This window comes from Ceraceosorus guamensis (genome assembly GCF_003144195.1).
Source record: "Ceraceosorus guamensis strain MCA 4658 unplaced genomic scaffold IE81scaffold_6, whole genome shotgun sequence".
Classification (NCBI taxonomy): Eukaryota; Fungi; Basidiomycota; class Exobasidiomycetes; order Ceraceosorales; family Ceraceosoraceae; genus Ceraceosorus; species Ceraceosorus guamensis.
Genome location: NW_020290001.1, coordinates 203,991 through 226,286, shown reverse-complemented (window position 1 = coordinate 226,286; position 22,296 = coordinate 203,991). Strand labels below are relative to the sequence as shown.

At 56.4% G+C, this 22,296-nt stretch overlaps 5 protein-coding genes across 5 annotated transcripts; 3 read left to right on the top strand and 2 right to left on the bottom strand.

Annotated features, from left to right (window-relative positions):
* Positions 1–23: 23 nt before the first annotated feature.
* IE81DRAFT_320395 (hypothetical protein) lies at positions 24–3,033 on the top strand. Its single transcript, XM_025513017.1, has 6 exons — positions 24–1,057; positions 1,137–1,349; positions 1,431–1,577; positions 1,642–1,911; positions 1,995–2,645; positions 2,737–3,033. The coding sequence occupies exons 1-6, from the start codon at positions 425–427 to the stop codon at positions 2,839–2,841; spliced, it is 2,019 nt and encodes a 672-aa protein (XP_025372373.1). The 5' UTR covers positions 24–424; the 3' UTR covers positions 2,842–3,033.
* A 1,128-nt stretch (positions 3,034–4,161) lies between these two features.
* IE81DRAFT_320394 (MFS general substrate transporter) lies at positions 4,162–6,384 on the top strand. Its single transcript, XM_025513016.1, has 3 exons — positions 4,162–4,865; positions 4,955–5,701; positions 5,781–6,384. Exons 1-3 carry the CDS (start codon positions 4,310–4,312, stop codon positions 6,119–6,121), a joined length of 1,644 nt encoding a protein of 547 aa, XP_025372372.1. The 5' UTR covers positions 4,162–4,309; the 3' UTR covers positions 6,122–6,384.
* Positions 6,385–7,429: 1,045 nt separating this feature from the next.
* On the top strand, positions 7,430–12,039 carry IE81DRAFT_344904 (RNI-like protein; the record flags this gene model as incomplete). Its single annotated transcript, XM_025515859.1, has 6 exons — positions 7,430–8,533; positions 8,619–8,771; positions 8,848–10,155; positions 10,228–10,410; positions 10,479–11,148; positions 11,210–12,039. The coding sequence occupies 6 exons, from the start codon at positions 7,430–7,432 to the stop codon at positions 12,037–12,039; spliced, it is 4,248 nt and encodes a 1,415-aa protein (XP_025372371.1).
* A 209-nt stretch (positions 12,040–12,248) lies between these two features.
* IE81DRAFT_320391 (hypothetical protein) lies at positions 12,249–13,245 on the bottom strand. The gene is made up of 2 exons (XM_025513015.1): positions 12,766–13,245; positions 12,249–12,564 (listed from the first exon to the last, which is right to left on the bottom strand). The coding sequence occupies exons 1-2, from the start codon at positions 13,001–13,003 to the stop codon at positions 12,431–12,433; spliced, it is 372 nt and encodes a 123-aa protein (XP_025372370.1). The 5' UTR covers positions 13,004–13,245; the 3' UTR covers positions 12,249–12,430.
* Positions 13,246–13,636: 391 nt separating this feature from the next.
* IE81DRAFT_309371 (hypothetical protein) lies at positions 13,637–22,263 on the bottom strand. Its single transcript, XM_025512398.1, has 4 exons — positions 21,603–22,263; positions 21,347–21,511; positions 21,078–21,281; positions 13,637–20,998 (listed from the first exon to the last, which is right to left on the bottom strand). Exons 1-4 carry the CDS (start codon positions 21,954–21,956, stop codon positions 13,985–13,987), a joined length of 7,737 nt encoding a protein of 2,578 aa, XP_025372369.1. The 5' UTR covers positions 21,957–22,263; the 3' UTR covers positions 13,637–13,984.
* Positions 22,264–22,296: the final 33 nt, after the last annotated feature.

Below are 22,296 nucleotides of genomic sequence, written 5' to 3'. Positions count from 1 at the left end.
AAGCAACCAAGCATGGCCGGCGGACAGGATTCTGTACACGCGATAACACATCAGCATCAGCAAGGAGGTCTCCCAGACGATGTATGCATGCCTGCATGCAGTCACAAGTCACAAGTGTGTCTTGATGAGCTGGAGGGATCCGTGGTCGAGGTCGCTGATATACCTGCGTGGGGATAGCATTCACCCACTCACCCTCATCATGCCATCCTACGCCCCTCCACATCCACGATTGTGATCGGCGCGCCTCTATAGACTAGCACCTCTCTGGATGGTCACTACAGCAAAGTGCGCGGACACGCATACACACAGACTGTGACAACTGCAAGGGGAGTCTCCAACCCATAACCCATAGACGCTCGTAGCAACAGCATCGCTCCTCGACTCTCGGACCTTTTTCCACCTTGCCGCACGCCTACGTAGCACGATGGCGTCCAGCAGCAAACCCAATTTGGATGGCATCCTGCTCCTCGAGCAACCATTTGCCAGACTACCTCACGAGTCTCTGCGTCGTCAACTGCGCACGCACCAACGCTTGGTGGATCGAGACATGGCGTATTGCGCTTCGCTGCTTTCGGACATCGGCGCATCCACCGGTCCAAGCAGCGCTGCTCGAACATCGGGCGCCTCATCCTCCAAGAGTCCGCAAAAGTCGAGCGGTAGCAAGAGCAAAACTGCCTCCAGCACTCCCGCTTCCAAACTCGCCATCGCTGAAGCTGCCCTTGCCAAGCGCAGAGCAGCCCTCACCTTGGCCGGCTCTAGCAGCAACGCAGGTAGCAGTAGCAGCCTGAGCATCCCCTCGCCTGGTGCCAGTGCGGCTGTCAACGCCGGCTCGGGAGCAGCGACGCCGAGCAGCGCTTCTGGTTCTTCACAATCACAGGCTCCGCCTCTTTCATCCGCTGCTTTATCTGCGGACGCTGTGAGCGTTGACGATTCTCTACTCCTGGCGACGCATCAGCCTCAACCGTCTGCAGCAACAGCGGTGCCGAACAAACCAGACTCAGAGGTACACCGTGCACTCGATGTGATGATCGGTCGTCTGCGCGGCCTCAAACGCAAGGTGAGCTCTGAACATTGCCCGTCACGTAAGGCTTCCCTAATACCTCGCTCTACGCATCTCCGGCCTCTACCTTTCAAAGCTCTCTCCAATAGGCGAGCAGGCAATGTCGGCGCTCGGAGTGGCAGATGCGCGGTTGAACCATTTGGCGGATCTCCACTTGATTGAGAGCACCGCCACCCCTGAATTCGAAGAGTGGAGCAAGACGAGGCTTGATCGGATGCTGGCTGACTATCTGCTGCGAAGGGGCTACTCTGGCGCCGCATCTGCGTTGGCAAAGAGTCGTAACATAACGGTGAGTGGCGGGTCTCGAGATGCCGCTAGCATTACTTACCCTACAACGAGTGGTCGGTCTTCTCTACTTCGCCTGGTACAGGAGCTGGTCGACCTTGAATTGTTCGACGAAATTGCTAGCATCGAGAAGTCTTTGGCTCCACCTGTGCCCGGCTCAGGGACGAAGCGCACCTGCGCAGCAGCATTGGCTTGGTGCTCGGAGAACAAAGCCGCGCTGCGAAAGATTAAGGTGAGAGCCGGCGGTTCGAGCTAGAGCTTCAGCCTTTGCTCACTCTGCCCCGCGACATCTGCAGTCTACCCTTGAGTTTGACCTGAGGCTTCAAGAGTTCATAGAATTGGCACGCGCAAGGGAGGCGGGCACTCTCAAGGATGCGATCACGTACGCCCAGAAACATCTTTTGCCACTGTATTCTAGCTCGCCAACGAGACCGGCCGGAGACAAGGACAAGCCGGTCGATGCGGCCGAGATGCTGGTCGACGCCGCTGCTCATGAAGCTATGCTGGCCCAAGTGGCACGAGCTATGGGTTTGCTGGCCATGCCGCCAGGCAAATGGGCATATAACGTGAGTCCACTCCTGCAAGTACGGGAGCGGTTTGTCTCATCACGCTGATGAGTGCTTCTGCATAACCTCACACTGCCTCGCAGGACTTGTACAGCGAAGATCGCTGGGCTTGCATCTCTGACTCTTTCCGACGGTGCGCGCTTCAGCTGCATAGCTTGACGCCTCAACCTCTGCTGCATATAGCTCTCAGTGCCGGACTGTCCAGTCTCAAGCTGCCAGCCTGCTACAGCCACGAGGCCTCAGGTATCAACAACTCGAGTGGTAGCGGCACTCATCCTCCGCCACACCTGGGCGGCAGGACAGCTGGAGACAGTGGCGCGCTGAACCTCGGAGCTGCACCGAGTATCTCTGCGCCTGCTCTTTCGGTCAGCGCAGCTCCAGGTGTAGGAGCTGGTTTGCATGCCAGTCCCTCCTCCGGCTCTCTTGGAGGTTTGCAGCCACTTCAAGCCTCTCCATTTTCTCGAGCCGGCTCTGTACTCTCAAGCTCGACGGATGGCATGTCCGTTTCGTCCTCTGCACCGCCTTCGGCTTCGGCATCCATCATTGTCGATCCGAACGACAGCAGAAATACGAACTGCCCAGTGTGCGACACGGTTGGGCTCGGAACGCTCGCCAGAGAGGTTCCTTGGTCACATCATACCAACTCGACGCTTGTATGCCGCATCTCCGGACGTGTGATGGATGAGAACGACCCTCCCCTAGCTCTGCCCAACGGTCACGTGTACTCGCGCGGAGTGAGTGTCACTCTTGATTTTAAGGCTGGGTGTGTCTGCTGACTTGACATGTGTCACCCCTCTCCTTCACAATCGATGCTTTGCTGGCCAGGCTCTCGAGGAGATGGCGGCATCGAATAAAGACTCCATTGTCACCTGTCCAAGGACGGGACAGTCTTTCTTCTTCTCTGCTGCGCGAAAGGTTTACATTTCTTAGCGCCTCCAACATGTGCTGAAGATGCCACAAGAACGTTGAGACCCTGCGTGCTCAGCCCTGCGCTCGCGACTCATCTCATCGCCTTGATTCGAACGCTATTGATCAATTTGTTTCGCACGTGTTTCAGCTTGGCCTACACTTTGCTATCTTCAGTACTTGTACTTGTGCCTCACTCACATTCAGATTCCGTCAAATCGTGATCATCGCTCGAGTGACCTGCGGCCTCGGCCCTCTCGCAAAGCAAGGTGCAAGCTACCAGTGCTGATGATCCACCGTGCGCAGGTGGCTCACCCATGCCGACAGACCGATCACACAAGACAGGCCTAGAGAGGCCTGGAGGGCCATCGAGGGATCGAGTCAGGCTTACAAGTGTACAAATGACGCGCCTGGGTCCTGCGTCCTCGCTCCCTGCCTATACTCGGCAAGAACTGTTGCCTCGCTGCGCACCGCGCGGCCACCCTAAAAGATCGCTTCGGACTCGCAAATTTAAACTTCCTCTCGCCATTCTCACAGAAGAATATTCACGAGGTCACAATCGGAAATCGTGGCACACGAGCGTGAGTGCGCCCAGACGGAGCCTGGCCGAGGCAAGTGCTCGATCGCGCCCTACAACGCGCGCGCTGAGCGAACGTGCTCAATCACGCGGGTGTGGTTGTGCCGACGCGGCATCCTTACCATACTCGTCTGTGTTCTGATGCATCTCTTGACGCGATTGCGCTGCTGGACCGAGGGCAGTGGAGATTTTGATTTTTTTATTTTTTTTATTTTTATTTTTATTTTTTATTTTTTTTTATTAAGACAATTGTCGTGACTGTGAAGATGTCCTTCCTCTCCTTTAGGCAAGGTGGAAATGGCTATCACAAGCGCTTGAAAGGAGCGTCGAGGGCTTTCGTGATCAATCGCGAGTGAGAAAGATGTAGCATCGCTGCGCCGCCGCGCCGCCGGCTTAATTATTGAAGCACAACTCCGCGCCTCCGCAACTCAATTGAGTTTCGGCGGATGGTCCGGCAGCGCACGCGCGGGCGAAGGCGCACGCGGAGATTCACGACTCGAGGAGCGTGCATGCAGCGGCGGTCAGAATTAAGCGGGGCGGCACAGATGCAGCGCTGTATACATCAGATCCTTAGCGCGATTTCTCGGTGCATTGGTGACTCGCTCCTCGACCTCCTCTCACGGTCGGCATCGGCGGAAGACCACTCACGTCCTCTCTGCTCTGCCTGCCTTTTGCTTTTGCAGCAAGAAACGCATTTGCTCACGTTCCTGGTGAGAGATAAAGCGTGTGCTGCTGCTGTGCCATTCAAGGAGTTCGAAGTCATGCCTTGCAGACGCAATTTCATCAGTGGGCGTGCGTGTACGTGCACACATATATGGCCCTCTGAATTGATAGCTAGAGGACTCGCAGCGTCCTTCGGCTTCCTGCTCACCATCGGCATCACCCAGACCCATCCAAGCTCAAAAAAGCGACACAATGTCTTCCCGAAAGGCATCCCCGCTCGTCGAGGACGCCGTCACTCCGGTGCTACCTACGCAAACCAGTGCCATCGATGAGGGGAGCGACTTGGAACACAAGTCTGCCGCCTTGGACACGAGTGCCGACAAGCAGGACGTCGAGGAGCTAGCCAAGCCCGTGGACCTCAAAGAGCAACGCAAAGCCAAAAATTCCGATTTCTTCACCGTCCTGGCCTCCGGAGCTGCTCTGATCAGCGACGGTTACTCCAACAATGTCACCACCATGCTCAACCCTCTCTTCACGCATCGCTACGGCTCCAGAGTCTTCGACTCGGCAACCTCGACTCGTATCAGCAACTCGCTGCTTGTGGGCGCGATCATCGGTCAGGTCGTCGTCGGAATTATCTGTGATCGCATTGGAAGGAAATCGGCAATCGTCATTGCTACCTCACTCATCGTCCTCGGAGGCATCTTTGCCACCGCGGCAAGTCCCGTGCACGGTAGCACAAGCGCCCTCTTTTGGTGGATTACCGTCGCTCGGGGGGCGCTCGGAGTCGGTGTTGGTGCAGAGTATCGTGAGTAGCCGGGAAGATGTGCAACAAATTTGCTGGTCTGCGCGGCTCACCCACCCTCTCCACTCTCCTACGTCGCCTTCGCTCCTCAGCCGCAAGCTCCACATCTGCGAGCGAGGCTGCAAACGAGCGGTACGGACGCAAGCAGCGCAGCACCGTCTTCATCCTCGTCACCAACTTTGTGCTCAGTCTCGGTGGTCCGCTCGCCGTTTCCTACTTCCTCATCGTCTTGTCCGCCTCAGGATACAACAATACAACAACGCCCGGCGATCAACGCAACCTGGACATCGTTTGGCGTTTATGCTACGGCTTTGGCGCCATCCTACCTTTACCAGTGTTCTACTTTCGCATGAAGATCCTCAATTCCAAAGCTTATCGAGTCGGCGCGATTCGTCGAAATGTTCCCTACGGTCTTGCGCTCAAGCGGTACTGGCCCAGACTGCTGGGCACTTGTGGAGCGTGGTTCCTGTACGACTTCGTTGCATTTAGCAATGGCGCCTTTTCCGGAACCATCATCAGCACGGTGGTGGATAATCCTACGCTGAAACGCGTGGGAGAGTACCAGCTGCTGCTGGGAGCCATTGCTCTGCCCGGCGCACTCTTTGGCGCGTTCGCGGTCAAGCCCTTGGGCACAAAGTGGCTGCTGTGCGTAGGATTCACCGGGTACATCATCATTGGTCTCTCCGTCGGTCTGGCATGGGAACGCATCATTAGCAAGCCTGCCCTGTTTGTCGTGCTGTACGCCCTCATTGCCAGCTTTGGCAACTTTGGTCCGGGATCCTGCTTGGGTCTCGTGTCTTCCGACTCGTACCCGACTGCTCTGAGAGGCACCTTTTACGGTGAGTGCAAACGTGCACAGTAGTCCGGTCCTGCCTGTCCTGCGTAGCTGACCCGTCTCGTCATACTTGCGATTGTCAGGCATATCTGCCGCTGTCGGCAAAGCTGGCGCTGCGGTCGGCACCGAAGTCTTTAAACCCGTGACAGACAATCTGGGCAAAAAGTACGTCTTTATCATCGCAGCAGGCATCGGAGCTGCCGGTGTGCTCTTCTCCGCTCTCCTCATTCCCGACACGACCAAATTCGACTTGGACTCGGAGGACGATAGGTGGCGCAGGTATCTGCTTGCGAATGGATGGAACGGCGAGCTGGGCGATGGAAGTACGCCTACCCACAAAGCGTCTGACGTGGCAGCGCTGTCGGATGAGGACGTTTCGAGCGAGGAAGGTGCGGTCAGCAAGGACGATGACGTGAGACGTTGACCGTCGGGCCGGAACAATTCGCTATTCCCCCTGTATTGTTCCGAATCTGCTTTCTGTCATGTGTCCCTAATGCTTTTCCGAGTTGCATGTCACGATCTCTTTGCTCGAGGAGGGGTTCATCCACGAGAGGAAACGCACACGTCTTCATTGTGCAGAGTTCTGCGATGCAGGTGCTCGTGTCTGCCAGCCACGAGGATATTTGTAGCGCTTTCGGCTTCGCAATCGTTTATGAAAGTATCGAGCGCCACAGACCGCAAAGACGGGGGAACGCTCCATGTTTGATCCTACAAAGCTGTTCCGACAGCAGCACAGCCTCACACGATCGATCGCGCTACGGTGCAGATGCAACGCGAGCTGCCTGCTTGTGGGGCGGAAGCCCTGCATATAGCGAGACTTATCTAGCACTCACGCTGCTGTGCCAGGAAGTCACGACGAGTGCGCTGCTGTTGTGGTTGCTGCACACCTGCTGCTGCCTGGCGGGCTGCCTGGCTGGCTGGTTTGCAGCGGTCACTTGACTCTTGGCCCACGCATCGCTTTCCGCGCTTCACACAAACGTCACGCACGGGTCGAGCGAGCGAGCGCAGTAGCAGCACTACTAGCAGCAGCAGCAGCAGCGATCGTGGGAAGGTCCGACGAAGCTGCGTTTGCCCTACGACCGACCAAAATCTTGCCGCTTCTTTGACACACGGCTTCACCATTCACTGATTGGCACTGCTCATCATCAATCACGAATTGCGACGTCACTGCTTTTGAGCGCAGCAAAGTGCGACGTCGTGCGCCTGCAACTCTTAATTGTCACTGCTGAGTCTCGAGTCTCCAATCGACGCATCGCCGCATCGCCGCCAAACGCGACAGCAAGGTTAAGGTCCACATTCAGGCAGCGGACACTGCGACAACACTTGCCGCCCAGCCGCGCTGCGATCATCTCGCCCATCATCTCACCGAGTTAGTTTGCGCAGACAAACATTCAAGATTGCAGAGGAATTACCCGTGCCGCGCCTGCTGTGGGGGTCCACCGCGCGATCTTCCAGTATACAACAACAATTAAGCGCGCGCGCGTGGTACCCACGAAAACGACACAGCACTCCAGATCAAGGATTTGCACAGTGCGGCCTGCAGAGCTTTTGCCGAGCCGACAGGAGATCGGTCGCTGTCTGGCTTTTTATCCATCACGCTCGCCTACATGGCTCTTTGACCGCACCACTCTGTCAAGACAGACTCGACATTCACGACTTTACTAGATCCTGCAGCCTGGCTCAGGCTCCGAGCAGATCGTAACGACTGCATGATACCTGGTCTAGGCTCAAGATGAGCTCTGCAGGCCTACATGGTGCTGACCAGCCCGTCTCCAGAAATGAAGAGGAAGCCACATCTGCCGCAGGTCATGGCGGCGATTATTCTGGACCCCACAAGCCAGACGGTCTCGGTGTCAAGGACGAGTTAGCTGAGGATGCGGAGACGAATCTTTCCAGCGCCACTGAGACGCCATCTGGCCATGCCGATGACAGGGTGGTGGGCACAGAGATCGAGCCACCTCGCTCGGCCGTGTCAGAGGATCCGACTGCGAATCTCGCTTCGCTTCAGGCGCCAGCAGCTCCGACCATCACCATCGACAGTCAGTCACAGCAAGCTGACTTGCTTGACGGGTCGAATGCGCCCACTGCGGGCCCCTCGACTGCGATCAACGACGTCTACTCCGCGCCACCTTCCATCCGCAAACGTCGCATGCCTCCTGGCGGTCCCAAAGGAATCCTCAAGCCAGCACCGCCTCCCTCCAAGACCTTTTCCTTCCGCAGAGATATCCTGCAGTCTCTGAATACGCGCTTGGCTCAAGGGGGAGTGGGCGTGCAGGTTCCAGTGCCTGCTGGAAGCAGCCTGAGCGCACTCAGTGGGTCAGCACAGGGCACAGCTCAAGCGGCTGGAAACCTCATTGGAGGAGTGTTCAAAAGGTTGGGAGGCCTGGCGGCAGGGGTCGCTGCACCGGGAATGGGTGTGGATGAACAAGCTCGCTCTGCATCTCGGCCGTTTGCAAGCTCAAACACCGGCGCTCCTTCACAGAGAGGCGGTGTAGCCCTCAACTCTCCGACCACTACATCTTCGCCAGCGTCATCAGCCTTTTCGGAAGCTTCGCTGCTCCCCACCAATACCCTACCAGCCCCCGCCTCGAGTCCGAGGCCCTTGCGGCGGGTGCAGTTCCGGGTCAACTCAATGCGCATCACCTACCCCATACATGGCAGCATCGCACCTGGCGATGAGGACGCTACTCGCAAACGCGTCGAAAAGGAGCACAGGGAATGGTTGAGGCAGAGGAAGGAGATGGCTTGGGCTGTGCCGGAGCTCGAAAAGCTGTACAGAGATTGTTGCAGAACACGGGAAGAATATCCGCTCAAGAAGATGCGGGCAGTCTTCGAGGTGAGTTGCGAGTCGAAGACGGCTACTTGGTTCAGAAGCATGTGCTGATACGAGGGCGCTCTGTGTGTTCTATGATGACACATAGGATGCGCAAAGGTCTGCTCCTCCTGCGCTGCGAACTATGGACTTGTCCTTTGTCCCTTTGGACCGAGCAGCGATAGAGCCGATCTCGGACTTGCTTAGCATCGATTTCGGTCTGCAAAAGCTCGTCCTCGAGAATTGTGGCTTGACTGATGATGTGAGTGTCTAACAATACAGTTTCGGACCTGCTGTGCAACGCGTTCAGCCCGCTTACTACGTCGGCATCGGGACAGGGCTTGAAATCCATCCTACACGCCCTGCTTGTCTCTGGTACCCTTCCAACCCTTTCACTGGCTGCCAATAGGAGGATCAAATATCACGGCTGGCGTTTCGTCGGCATCTTCATGCGCCGAGCGCGAGCTCTGCGATATCTTGATCTGAGCGAAAACTCGATCAACAAGGCGAGCTTGGAGCATATTACCGGCGCCATCGCCAGATCCACACCTCTCTTGAAGGGTAGCGGTGACAACGAAGACTCGAAGGATGCAAGCGCTCCCGAAGGCAAAGCGTCAGACGCTGAGAGACCTGGCATGGACGATATCGTGGCGCGCGACGACGAGTTTGACGACGAAGGCCAGCCCTTGATGCCCGACGCCGAACTTCTTCGGGAACGGCAAAACAAGAGCAGCGGCATCGACGCTGCAAACGGCTGTGACGACGAGACTCTGGTGTCAGGGGTCATTTCGCTGCGCTTGGAAAATTGCAATCTGAAGACCAGCTCTCTGGAAGCCTTGTCAGCGGCAGTACGGTACTCTGATCTCAGGCACCTCAGCTTGAGGCGTAACAGGATCGCTCAGCTTGGCGCGGTTGCGCTTGCCCTAATGCTCAAAGACTATCCCGACACCCTCTCCTCGCAGCGACCTGAAGTGAAAAGCGCGATGTATGCCCCGTCCGTCGGCCAACATGAACGTAGACAATCGACCGGCCTAAGTCTTGATCAGAGGCTGCACGCTGCTACGCAGGGGATGAATTCGGCATCAAATGGCGCGCATCACACGTCTGCTGCACATGCACTCGACGGTCGTGAGAGCGTGCCGTACGCCGTTCGGTCATCAAAGCTGGTCCGTGAAGCTGATTCCGCAGGCACGCACGACCGAGGTCGCGAGGCTGCATCGAGCCAGGCATCTAGCAGCGGCGCTGCTCGCAGCTACTCGCCTAGCTTACCCGAGGTGCCCTTGATGGACTCGAGCCCAGGTGGCGGAGTGACAAGCAGACGGAGGCCCATCTCGTCTGACAAAGACACTGCAGCCGCTTTGCGGGAGGCGGCCTCGAGCACGCTAGTTGACAATGGCGAGGCGAGCGAGGACAATAGTTTGCACTCTCATGACCTCGTCTCGACAGCTCTGCTGTCGCCTGGTAAAGAGATCGAACGGACCCTCAGTTTGGCAGCCGAAGCTCAAGTGCGAGCGAATGCTGCGCCCTCGCAGACGGAAGAAGAGGCGATTGCTCTGTTCCAGGCGAAGCGCGCAAAGAGGATTTTGGCAGACATGCCCCGTGTCGGTAATCTACTTACGCTCGATCTCAAAGGCAACGACATCAGAGTAAGTCATGTCGCAAATTGCGTGGGCCGAAGAGTGTCGGCTTATATGCTGATGATGCGCGTGTCCAAACAGGGCGGCGTCACATACCTTGCGCAGGCCCTCAAAAAGAATCGCACGCTGCGAGTCCTTAATCTGGGAGACAACAACATCGACATGAGCGGACTCATCGCTGTGGCTGATGCGCTCAAGTACAATTCAACGCTTGAGACGCTCGACATGAGCCACAACCCCTGTGCCGGGCCAGGGTCCGAAGGTGTGAGTAGGCGATCCTGAGAGCGCGTTAGGATGGCGGATCTGACGTGCCTGTGTGCACATGTCCGTAGATCACTCAGCTCCGAGTAGCCTTCGCGCTAAACTCCAACGTCAAGAGGTTGTTCCTCAACGATACGGACCTCTCATCAGAGGGCGCAATCGCATTGGCGGAGTATTTGCCAGAGTCAAGGAGCTTAATCCACTTGGATCTGACGGAAAACCTTGAGATAGACATTGCGGGTGTCATGGCGCTGGCTGTCGCAAGCAAGCAGAATAAGACTTTGCGCTGCCTGGACGTGACAATACCTCCCAACGAGCCAGATTTTGCGAGACTCTCGCGCGACATCATGCAGAGCTGCGTTCGCAACACCGAAGCAGCCCAGCGCAAGGCGCTCAAACGAGGCATCAAGCGACCTATACCCACGCCAATCCACCGCTCTGTCGTTGCGCTTTCGCTCGAGCGTCAACGAGCAATGGAAGCCGCCAAAGCAGCCGAGGCGCAGGCTGCTCAAGCTCAGGCCACCATGAATGCTGGATCAGCTTTGATCAGTGCTGCCACAGAGTGCCGCAACGTGCTGCGGGACTTGTTAAGGGGTGAAGAGGAGCGTAAGAAGGAGACGCTCGAGAAGACTGCAGAGCCAGCAAGTGCAGACTTTGTTCGCGATCTGCTCCGGCAAGCCTCGTCTCTCAGAAAAAGGGTTGTTCGCGCTGTCAGCGAGCTCGGCGAAGGTAGCATGCTTGGTGAGTCGACATCATCGAAGTTGTAATTTCATGACTGACCCCATGCACTTGTCCCGTGCAGATCAATTGCTGACCTTGAATGACGAGCTAGAGCAAGTATCAGGGCAGCTTGCTGATCTGTACCAGTCGGGGCCAGAAAGTGCAGGGCCACGCATCAACATCAAGTCGGATGCTGGATCTACTGATTCGGAAGTCTCTCATCGCGCCTCTCCAGCAGCAGCGTCGCATACGTCACATTCGGATCAACATCTTGGTATGCCCGTCATTGAATCTGGCCTCTCGTCACCAAGCTTCTCTATCGGCTCAGATGAGGACGAGGACGAAGCACAGCTGACCATGTCGTCGATTGACAACAGGTCTGATGGCGCAAGTGCATTGTCCGAGACAGCAACGAGCGTCGCTGACACGTCCACTGAAAGCTCGGTGAAGGCTGCTCGAGAAGAGATACCCGAAGACTTGCGGGATGAGGACGCTGCGCACTCGCCCACTACTGGTCGAGCAAAAGGACAATTGTCCGAGGAGGGCGAGCTGTTCAGAAAGGCAGTTGCGCTACACTTGGAGGACGAGGATGATGACGATGACGAAAATGAGGGCCAGTCCGTTGCGGCTGCCGACGAGCCTGTGGACTCATCTCAACAGCCCACCAAGCCATCTGTCGTATCTGACTCTAGCATAACAAATGAGCCAGCATCACTGCTGGGCGTAGACGTAGGGCGCCGCCGACGCAGCAGCAATGCCTCATCCGACTCTGGTGCCTCTTCACTGAGACAGGATCTTCCTGAAAGTGGCGAGGAGTTGCGCGCGGAGCTCTTGTCCACCAACGTGCCCCGAAGCAGCAGTCACAGCAGTGGTCTCGTTGCAGCTGCAGACGATGAAGCAAGCAGGTCATGATCCACTCCGGACTTGATCTGTCGTGAGCAATGCATGCATCCTCGTACACTCAGCTTCAATTAATCTAAGCTGTGATTCTTGACGAGTGCGACCCGCCAGTGGAAACCCACGTCGAGCTCGCGGCATCCATGACCTGCCTTTTGATGACCAATCTGCCGCACATACTGCTCACACATCATCAGACTGGCCTATCAAATCAAATCGTGAAAGCTTGCTTTGACATGACCGAATATCATTGCTGGGAGTAGTGTGTGAGTCGTAGACGGTGACAATCGCGCCGCTTGAAGTGCATATGCCCCTCAATTTCGAAACCTCTTGTGGGATGCAACAGCTCCTACCACCCGGCAGCTTCTTCCCGAGTGACCGAGGCGCTTGCAAGAATCGTTTCACGTCACCTCACTTCCGGCTGCGCTGCCGCTTCAGCACGCTTGGCAGCTTTCTGTTCCCTCGCAATGTCAGAGTAGCAAGATTTGCAAATGTGATGCGCTAGCTTGGGAGTGCCGCAAGCGGGGCAGTGCACGAAGTCTGCGGAGGAGCGTGGGATGCCGTTAGCAATGTCTCGCTTGTGATGCAGATGAATGGCGAACCATTTCTCATGCTCCAAGGTGCACCTACTCGAGACCTCATCCAGGCCACGCGATCTCGCCAAGCACCCCTGTGAATTGCCTTTCCCTCTCACCCATCCCACACGAGTCGGTCTGCGCGAGCACGTGCACAAAGACTCACCTGTTCTGTCTTTGAGACCCTTGTTGGCGCTCCGCATAGCTTTGCGACTATGGCTCACTTTCTTCTTCGGCACCGCTTTCAAAAGCCCATCCCACCACGTCGCCTCTGAAGTGTTCGACTCGGGCGCAAGCTCGATGCCGTGCGCTTGAGCCGAGACTAGCGCTGCACCCGGAGCAAAAGGAGGCCGTGTTTGCTCAGATCCCAACAGAGCCCGACTGGATCTTTGCCAGGCCGCCATTGCTGTCTGGGAAATGCTGACCTGCAGGCATATTTGTGAGTGTGCAAGATTTCTGAGGCGGAATGCCATCGGAAGAAAGGGTCTCATCTCTGCTGATTGTTTGGCTGCGACGAATCGACGAGCTGAATTGGCTGATGCTCTATTGCAAAAGAGACGGTTGCAGAAGAGGAGCGGGTTCAGAAGCGCGATACGTTTGGTGATTAGGCTGCAACACAAACGAGGGGGTGAATGGAGGTGAGGGACGGCGTGCAAGCAAGGCTTGGGCAGAACCGGCATCTTTCGTCTTTGCTCGAACATTACAATTCAACTCGCAGGTCGTTCATCTGCTGCGCTCCCCTCTCGGCGTGATCACGGGATCACGGGATCACGTGATCGCGTTCGTGTATGCCTGCTGACGGATGGCGGCACACCTGTGAGGTACGAGGCGTGACGCTACATCATTATCCAAGCCACTTACTCTTGACGACTACATGAACTTGAATGAACAGAGTCACTCGGAGGGACTCTGATCAGGTAACACTTTCACTCCCAACTCGCCACTTGCGAATCGGACCTCTTCTGCGAGCTACAGAGGAAGAGAAAACGACAGATCACTTCAAGCCATCCTGTATCACACTCTTGACACCTCGCTACGGGGGGATGATCTTGCGCGTCTCGGAAGCCTTGGCAAGATAGGAAATATTCCATTCGACGATCGAATTAGATAGCAGCAACAACAACGAGGAGCAGAGTCCAAAGTTTGAAGAGGAGCCTCATCGTTTGGTATAGAGAGTGAGGTTTCCCGTGCTGAGATTCGGAGAAGACGAGCAAAATAATTGCGTTGAAAGATCAAGCGCACATAGAGACAGCGTTGATGCTTGTAAGTCAAACGGTGCGGAAAGAAGAGGGAAAGCAAGAAAAGAGTGTGGAATGTGACCATTTGCGAGCGATTAGGCTCTCGAGACTGCATGCTCATGCGGAGAGGAATGTCGATGCAGGTGTCTAGGCAGTGGGCTGGGGAGCAACCGGCGCATCTGCCGGTGCCGCTCGTCCATTCATTCCGAAGACGCCACCAATAGCACTTGTGGCCTGATTGAAACCGCTTTGAACGGCACCGACACCATCTGCGATGCCGCTTTGAACGGCACCAGCAGCGCTGGTGGCAGCTCCGACTCCCTCACTGGCGACGCTCTGAGCCACGCTCGCACCGGAGCCAATTGCTGCAGTCGCGGCTGACACTGGATTGGGCGTGCTGGACGTCGCACTAGTCGTGGTCGTCATGAGATCCGTGCAGCCGAATGCGTCCAGAACCGGGTTCAGGAGGCGGAAAGGATCGACAAGCTGGAGGGCCTTGCGCTGCGACTCGCAAACAACGTTGCTAAGGCCAGTGATCGCCTTGAGCTGGTCTTGTTGCGGCGTGGTGAGCCTGCCAATGGCGTCCAGGAATTGGTTGAGCAGGCCTCCGGTAAGACCATTGAGGACATCCAGAATGTCACCGAGCGCGTTGACGGGAATGGGGACGCCAAGCAGGTCGATGAAGTAGTTGGTCTCGATGTTGCGAAGAGTGTACTCGAGGGAAGGCACGGTGTACTCTCCGCTGTTACCGCGAACTCCGGCTCTGATTGTCGTGACGACATCCACGTTCTTGCCAATGAGCGGTAGCGATGCGAGCAAGCCTCGGCTGAGTACGATGCCAGTGATTCTCTCCGATTTCGTACCGGGGGAGCTTGGCTGCTTTGTGGCAGTGGCTCTTGGCAGACTGTAGACTTGGTTAAAGGTGTGGTCAAGATCGGCGTACTCCTGTGCTCCAGGGGGGTCGTTAGTGTTGTAGATCTTGCCTTGGACACGCTCGATGTCCAGAATGACAGGCAGATCGTTGATCGACGTGAGCACCGAGTCGACGGTGACAGTTTGGAACGTAAGACCCTGGATAAGCGCCTCAATGGGAATGTATACCTCGATGAGAGTGACAATGCGAGATGCGATACCAGTGAGGGTAGTGTCCGCGCGAACGTTGCTGAGCGCGAGTTCCAGAGAATCGTATGGCGACAACGAGGGGTTTGCGTTTGGAATACCAGAGATTAGCAATGGGACCACTTGGACTTCAGTGCGACCATCCACGGGTTGCAAGTAGGCTTGCAACAGAGATTGAGCGACTGGATCGGCTGCGTTGTCTGGACCGTAGCGGAACTCGGTAGCCAGTCTGTTGGTACCAGGGATCAAAAGAATAGGATCGATGACGGCACGACCAGTGTTTGCGCCCCTGTAAAGAACCGGCAGCCTGAACATGTTGCTGCTCAGAGTGATGTCTGATGGGTTGTTCAGAGTCGCGGTCAGAGGAATGCTGATGTACTGGGAGGTAGCATCCTTTACAACGACATCCGAGACCTCCAGCCTGCGTCCGAAAGAGTCGATACCATCCAGTGAGGTGCTGACATTGAAAGGAATGCCAGTAATCTTCGGGTTACCAATTACCGTCGTAGCAATGACATCAGTCGATCCGTCCAGACCGAAGTTGACGGTCGCTGCGTTGGTGGTCGTGTCCAAGAACCTCGAGAAAGTGCCATGATCGGGTCCGGGCGAGACAAGCGGCTCATCTCTGAAGTTCAGGACAAGTTCCTGCCTGTCGTTAGGACCACGCGAGGTGCCTGACGTGACCACGGGTCTGAGTGGGAGGTTGAGGTTTGCAGCATTGCTTCCCTCGTACGTGATCGTGATTTGCGGGCCAGCTTCCGCGACACCAAGACCGAAACCGAAGGGGTTGGCAAAGATGGCGACGGTGCGATTGTTGCTTGCGAGCGCAGTGTATCCGTCCGCAGATGGGGGGTTGGTGAATTGCGCCGTGAGGTCCGAAAGCGTGATCGAGTAGATGATTTGGTAGATCTTGCCTGGTAGCACGACATCCGTTGCGAAAGTCTTGAACGCGTCTGAGAGCCACTTGACGGGTTGACCACCGCTGTAAGGCGTGATGACCGACACACCACGAACGTTGAGGATCGAGTCTTGACCGGCCAAGAATTGAGAGAATAGAATACCAATGTTGACCAGACCTTCTCCCTCTTGTCTGACAATCTCGCCCCTGAGCGTCGTTGTGGTGGTTGCCTTCGCAGCCAAGAACAGGTCTTGCGATGAGATGGGACCGACCAAAGTACCCTGGAAGAACGCGTTGAAGTTGGCGTTGCCGAGCTCGACACCGAGAGAAGCGGGAGAAGGAATGGGCGTCGTCGCTTCGATGTTGATGTGCGGGTTGGCACCACCTTCGTCGCTTGGAGCTTGGAAGTCGGTGATCCTAATACCGGGCAGGCCGTTGAATGCATCAAGTGTGATCGTCTTGCTGAGCTTGACGTTCTGGTAGCGGATCTGAAGAGCGCGAACCGTGACGGTGTCACTGTGCAGACGCCACTGGAAGGACGGGTTGTTCAGAATGAACGAGGCGAATGCTGTGAAGCGACCGTAGTTGGTGATCGTGAGCTGACCGGCGCTGACCAGGTTAGGCACACCATCTGGCGGGCTGGCGCAGATGGGCGGCAGCGAGATGGTGGCGATGTCGGTGCCTTCCCATTCGATGGCGATGGGATCAGGGAACTCGATGTACGCATCGGCCGGAGTGTCGGCTTGAAGACGACCCTGCAAGCTGGTGAAGAATCCGTCATTCGTGATACGAGTTGCATTTGCGATGTTGACAGTAAGCACGGACTCGTCGACGATAAGCTGAATGAGCGGTGCTCCTGCAGGACCGAGCAGATACAATGCCGTCTCATCGGTGATGGTAGGCACAGGCGACTGCACGAAGTTGAGGTCGGTCTGGTACTCGTCAATCCTGACGGTCGATCTGATCCTGATCGTGGTCGCCAGGCCTCGAAGAGCGGCCAGAACGGCACCGAGCGTGTCGAAAGCGCGACCACTGACGCATGGAGGGTTGGACGTGTCAGGGACGGGCACGATGCTCGTTCTCGTGTCGTCAAGCGCAAGCACTCGGTCCAGGTAGGGCGGCAAAGGACCGAGACTGACGCCTGCCGATGCAGCGGCGGCCAAGATGAAGCGAATGAGGTTCTTCGGGTCCAAGTCCAAGTGAATTGGGATTTCTTGCGACTGGGTAGTAGCCTTTCCAGGTGCGAAGATAGGGTTGCCACGCAGGTTCTCGTCGATGTAACCGAGCACGATGTCTTGGAACACTGCCTGGGCGTACAGCTGGATAATGCTGATGGATGCCGTGAAGGGATTGGCGATCATGACGGAAGTCTGAGCAAGCTCGCCTTGAGCGATTCCACGTGGCACAGTCAGTCTCGCTTGCACCACAATCAGCTTCATGAGCGGCGGGATGGCAGCCGTCAGCCTGATGCCAGACAGGGCCTGGATCAATGATGGGATCGGAGTGGTCTGGCTGGTTCCCTGTACGATGGCGTCCGAGGTGATGTTCTGCACGTAGTTCTCCAGCAGCGTCTGTCCAGCGCGGACGTTCTCTGCACCTTGAGGCGAGTACAAGATCTGAGTGGGGATCGTGTTGTTTCCAGGTGCCAAAAGAATGTTTTGGATGAGCGCTCGGCCGATGACACGGTCTTGGAAGAGCGTCGCGAATTGAACATCACCAGCACCGATGGTGATGTCGGATGGGTTGAACAGCGTGACCGCGACGGTGATGAGCAGGTACGTGGGGAATCCACGCTGGACGTCGAGATCCGAGACGATGGCCGGACGAGCATTCAGGTTCTGCAGACCAAGAATGTTCGTGTCGAGGTTGAAAGGAATGTCACGAATGGTGACAAGACCAGCTCCTGTCAGAGTGTCCGAAGTGGCTTGACCGTGCAAGTTGAAAGTGACCAGATCGCGCGCAGTGACATCGGCGACGAACTGCGAGAACAGCGAGTGCGCGTTGTCGTAAACGGCAAACGGCACATTGTTGAACATCAATGTCAAAATGCGTGCCTCGACGTCGGTAAGCGAGTCCGAGCGAGGAATGTTCAGCACCGCAAAGTCGCGACCTTGGTAGTTCGCAATGAAGGGTCCCTCGACAGTCTTGATGTCGATGGGCAAGCTGAAGGGCAGGAAGAAGTTTGCCGTCGTGTTGCTCGTGTCGGATTGCGGGTTCCAGGCCGTTGCCACGGTAAAGAACAAGGAGAGCTGGTTGATCGAAATTTGTCTGATGACATCGAATTTCTGCGAGGGCAAGGCGACCTCGACATCGAGCACCTTGATGCCTTCGTTGAGCCAGACGACATCCGAGGGACCTGCAAATTCTCCTCGTACATTCAAGCCCGTGTTGCGATCGTGAACAAAGTTGGTCAGGATCTCTCCCAGCACTTCCAGACCGAAGCCTTCTTGGGGAACAATGGAGCCCACCAGAGGCACAGTCGTGACGGCGAGCGCTTGCAGGGTGAAGGCGCTCTCTGCTCTAGACGGGCCGACGAGCGAACCATTGCGGAAGATGTTGACACCGAACTGGGACAGAGCGACACCGACCTGCGCGGGGTTGTTGATGGTGCTGACAGCGGTCAGGTGGATACCTCCTCCAGGCTCGTTGTATGGGACATCGAAGGAGTTGATGATGACTTGGTTCCTCAAGCCTTCGAGACCGCGCAGCTGAACGTCCTTGTTGATGGTGATACCGCCAGTGACGATGCCAAGAGCGGCGACGGAGATACCAGCACCACGGATGTTCCACACAAAGGATGGGCTCGTGATGGCCATCTTCAAGAAGTCGGTAAAGTAGCCGACGTCGGGAATCTGACCCTCAAGCTCGATGTTGAGCGAGGCACCGAGATCACCGGTGAGGGTGATGTTAGGGAACGCAGTGGACGTGAGGGGTCGACCTTCCCAGTAGATGGTGAGACCTTCTGGGAAAGAGACGGTACCGTCGAATGGACCGGCGTTCGTCAAGGCACCCTGGAGTGCGGCGCGGAAGGAGGTAGGAGCCGCCTCCGTAATGGTGACACGGTCGATGTTCAGAATCGAGCCATCGACGATCTTTTGTACAATAGGACCAGCCAGCACGGGGAGAAGCTTGAGAAGCGTGTCGTCAACACCCAGAGGAACGTTGTTCTGCGAGAAGGTGAGGGTGGTGCCGTAGTCGCCGATGGTCGCATCAGATACGATGGTGAGGTCGGCAGTTGCGGTGCGGAACGCATCAAGCACGTAGTTGGCGAGGTTGAAGCCAGTGTACAAATTGTCGCGCTTGGCCATGCCCGCTTGAGGCAGTGGGAGAGCGCGCTTCGCAACGCTGCCGATCTCCTCGCCGTTAAACTCCTCAGCGTATCCCTCGTCCTCGTTCAGCTCACTCAGAGCAGGGCCTGGGTTGGCCGAGGTGCCCATGAACAGCTGCGCCATCTCATCATCGTCCTCGAGAACGAAAGACTCCTGTGGAGCTGCGTCTTCCACGAGGTCTCGCTTGATCTGACGGGGAGCAGTGGTCGGCGTGAGCGTAAAGCCACCGAGCTGTACGATTCCGTCGATGTAGGCCGGGTTGAGATTGCCGTCGACGGCGAATGCTCGCAGAATAGCAAACAGGTCGGGAGGGTACAGGTTGACAGCGAGAGGAATGTTTGGAGACATCGTAGTCGCCTTGCCAGCCGCAGGGAATTGCAGTGGCGTGTCAATGTTGGCCAAGTAGACACCGTGCGCCGACGCGTTGGCAGCGATGCGGCTGATAGTCAAGGGGCTGGTGAAAGGATTGGCGAGCGCAACATTGGAATTGGCAATGTCATCGACCGTACCCGTGCTGTCAAGGACCGTCAGGTTTGCACTTTGGACGAGCGTCCTCTTGAGACCCGGCAAGGTGGCATTGAGGTGAATGGCACCAAAGGTAGGATTCAAGGACGCAATGTTAGAAGATCGATCGAAACCGGTAATGTTCAGATTCGTGTCAAGTCCGGAAATGAACCTGTTCAACGTCTCGAGACCCTTGGGGTCACGGTTGGGGTCGAAGAAGGAAGTCGAGTTGATATCGTTGCGGCCGATCTTCAAGTTCAAGTTCGGCAAGGTGGCATTGCCGAGCGCCACACCGTTCATAAGCTGGAAAGTTGCGTCGCCCACGGTAAGGTTCAGGTTGGAGGGGTTGACCGTGGTCAGCGCGACAGCAAGAGAGACTGCGTCGGGAGCACCGCCCATGACATCGACAGAGTTGATGATGGTTGGGTACTTGAGCAGGCCAGAGAGACCGCGCAGGCCGGTGGTGACGTTGAACTTGATGCCGTTGAGAAGCACTCGACCGAGAGGCGTATCGGTGATGGTCTTGGCAGAGCCTCTCGTCGTGAACGAAGCTTCGTCGCTGTAAGTGAATTCATTTTGGAACTCGATCAGTTGCTGCTGAGCGGCCTGCGTGTTGTTGGGCAGGAAAAGCTGAGATGGCGGCAGGGTGATGTCGATGGTACCAGCGGTCTGACCAGCGTTCAAGACGGTGATGTCCGTGGAAGAGTTTGAGTAAGGACCGTAAACAGTTCCCACTGGTGCACCACGGTAGAGGATGTTGAGCTCAGCGGCGAGAGAGAGAATGTTGAGCGAGAAGCCGAACGGCAATGCAAACGTTCCGGTAAGATCGTTCGAGAAGATGTCAGGATTGAAGGGACGCTCTTGGTTGTACACCAATGACAAGTAGTCAATCTGGATGCCCTTGATGGGATCGATCGGCTCTGGCGATTGGAAAGGAATGTTGGCCCGAAGTGCCTTCAAACCTTGACTCAACCAGCTGATCTCGCGTCCATCAGCCTGCTGGGTAGAGACACCGACAGCGGTGACGGGCGACACGTCACCGTTGATGTAATTGGTGAACAACTCTCCCAGAAGGTCTAGCTCGGTAGAGTTGTCGGCGTGAGGCACCAGGCGACCACTGATGGTGACGATGTTCTCACCAGCAGTCAGGTTGAGACCTTGGGCTGCGACAGGACCGAGGTACATTCCCTTGTAGTACAACGCCAAATTGAGCGTGCCAACCTGCACACCGAAAGGCGATGGGTTCACCAAGCGAGTTGTCGCTTGCGTGATGATACCACCTTCAGGGTCATCGCCAGGAAGTTGCAAGTTCTAACGGCGAAAGTGAGAGATAGGCGCATGTCAGCAAGGAGCTGATCGAGACGGTAGCCAATTCGTGTCGAGCACTCACCAAGATCTTGATATCACCGAAGTTGTTGATACCCTTGAACACAACATTCTTGATGAACTGCAAGTTCTTGAACGTGGGGAAGAAGCTGAAAGCTTCGGCATGAACGTTCAAGCAGCGCAGCTGCCAGGTGAACTCCTCTTGAGTGACAAGGTACTCGGAGAAGCGCCCGAAACCAGCTTCGTCGGCAATGTTGAACGTGGTCGCCTGAAAGGGGCGCATGTATGAGCGATTGAGACCGTCAGAACTTGGATGCGAGATTCTGTACTCACCTGCTTGACGCGAGCGTGACCAGCTGCAGCGCCGATACGAGCCAATTCCATGCTACCGAGATGAAGCTCTCGCCTGCCGCCCTCATCCTCGGGAGGAGTCATCCAGTAGATGTCGACGGGCTCACGGAAAAACAGGTGGGCAGGGAAGATACCAGCTTTCTTGACCTGTGGACGTAAAGGTGCAGCGCGAAAGGCGATAAGTAAAAGACTGGTCGTGGCGACGTGGAGAGCTACGCGTCTTTGACCTGATACTCACCTGACCCTCGATCGTGATGGGGAAACTAGTGTTGGAAATGTCCGTAATGTTCGCAGCATAGACGTGCAATTGAGCAGTCTTCAAAGCGTGAACGGCAACGGCCCAGATGACGGGGACGAGAGCAATGACGAGCGAAACGATAATGATAGGGGGCGCAAGGAACAAGCAGCAGAACCCGAGCTTCTTGGTAAAGTACTTTTTCTCGTATGGGGTACCTCTGGCAGCAAGGTAACCGATAGGTTGACCAGGCTGATACATTTGTTGGTTCGAGCGAGAGGTGTCGCCACTGGCGCGACCGCCGCGGCGGTTCACCAGGCCGCCCCGCGAACCGTACGACGCTGCGTCGTCGGCCATCTTGGCGCCGTAATGCTCCCCTCAAGTACGAATGACCCGACTCTGGAGCTTGATGCTTTGTGTGATGGATGTCGCGACTGGAGCAAAGTGAAGGGGTGGACGTCGAGGCAGCGATGTGCCGGAAAGCAGCCAAGACCTACGACGATTGCAGACGACAAGCTCCAACTGACCGTCGTTGCACAGAGGCCGCTCCAATGTGCAGATCGAAGGGACCGAAAGGAAAGGGAAAGGGGGGAGTGGTGAGGGTGAGGGTGAGGGTGAGGGTGAGGGTGATGAATGGGGGCGGGGTACGCGAAGAAGACGAGCGCGGGAATAGGTGGGGAAATGAGCGCTGCGAATG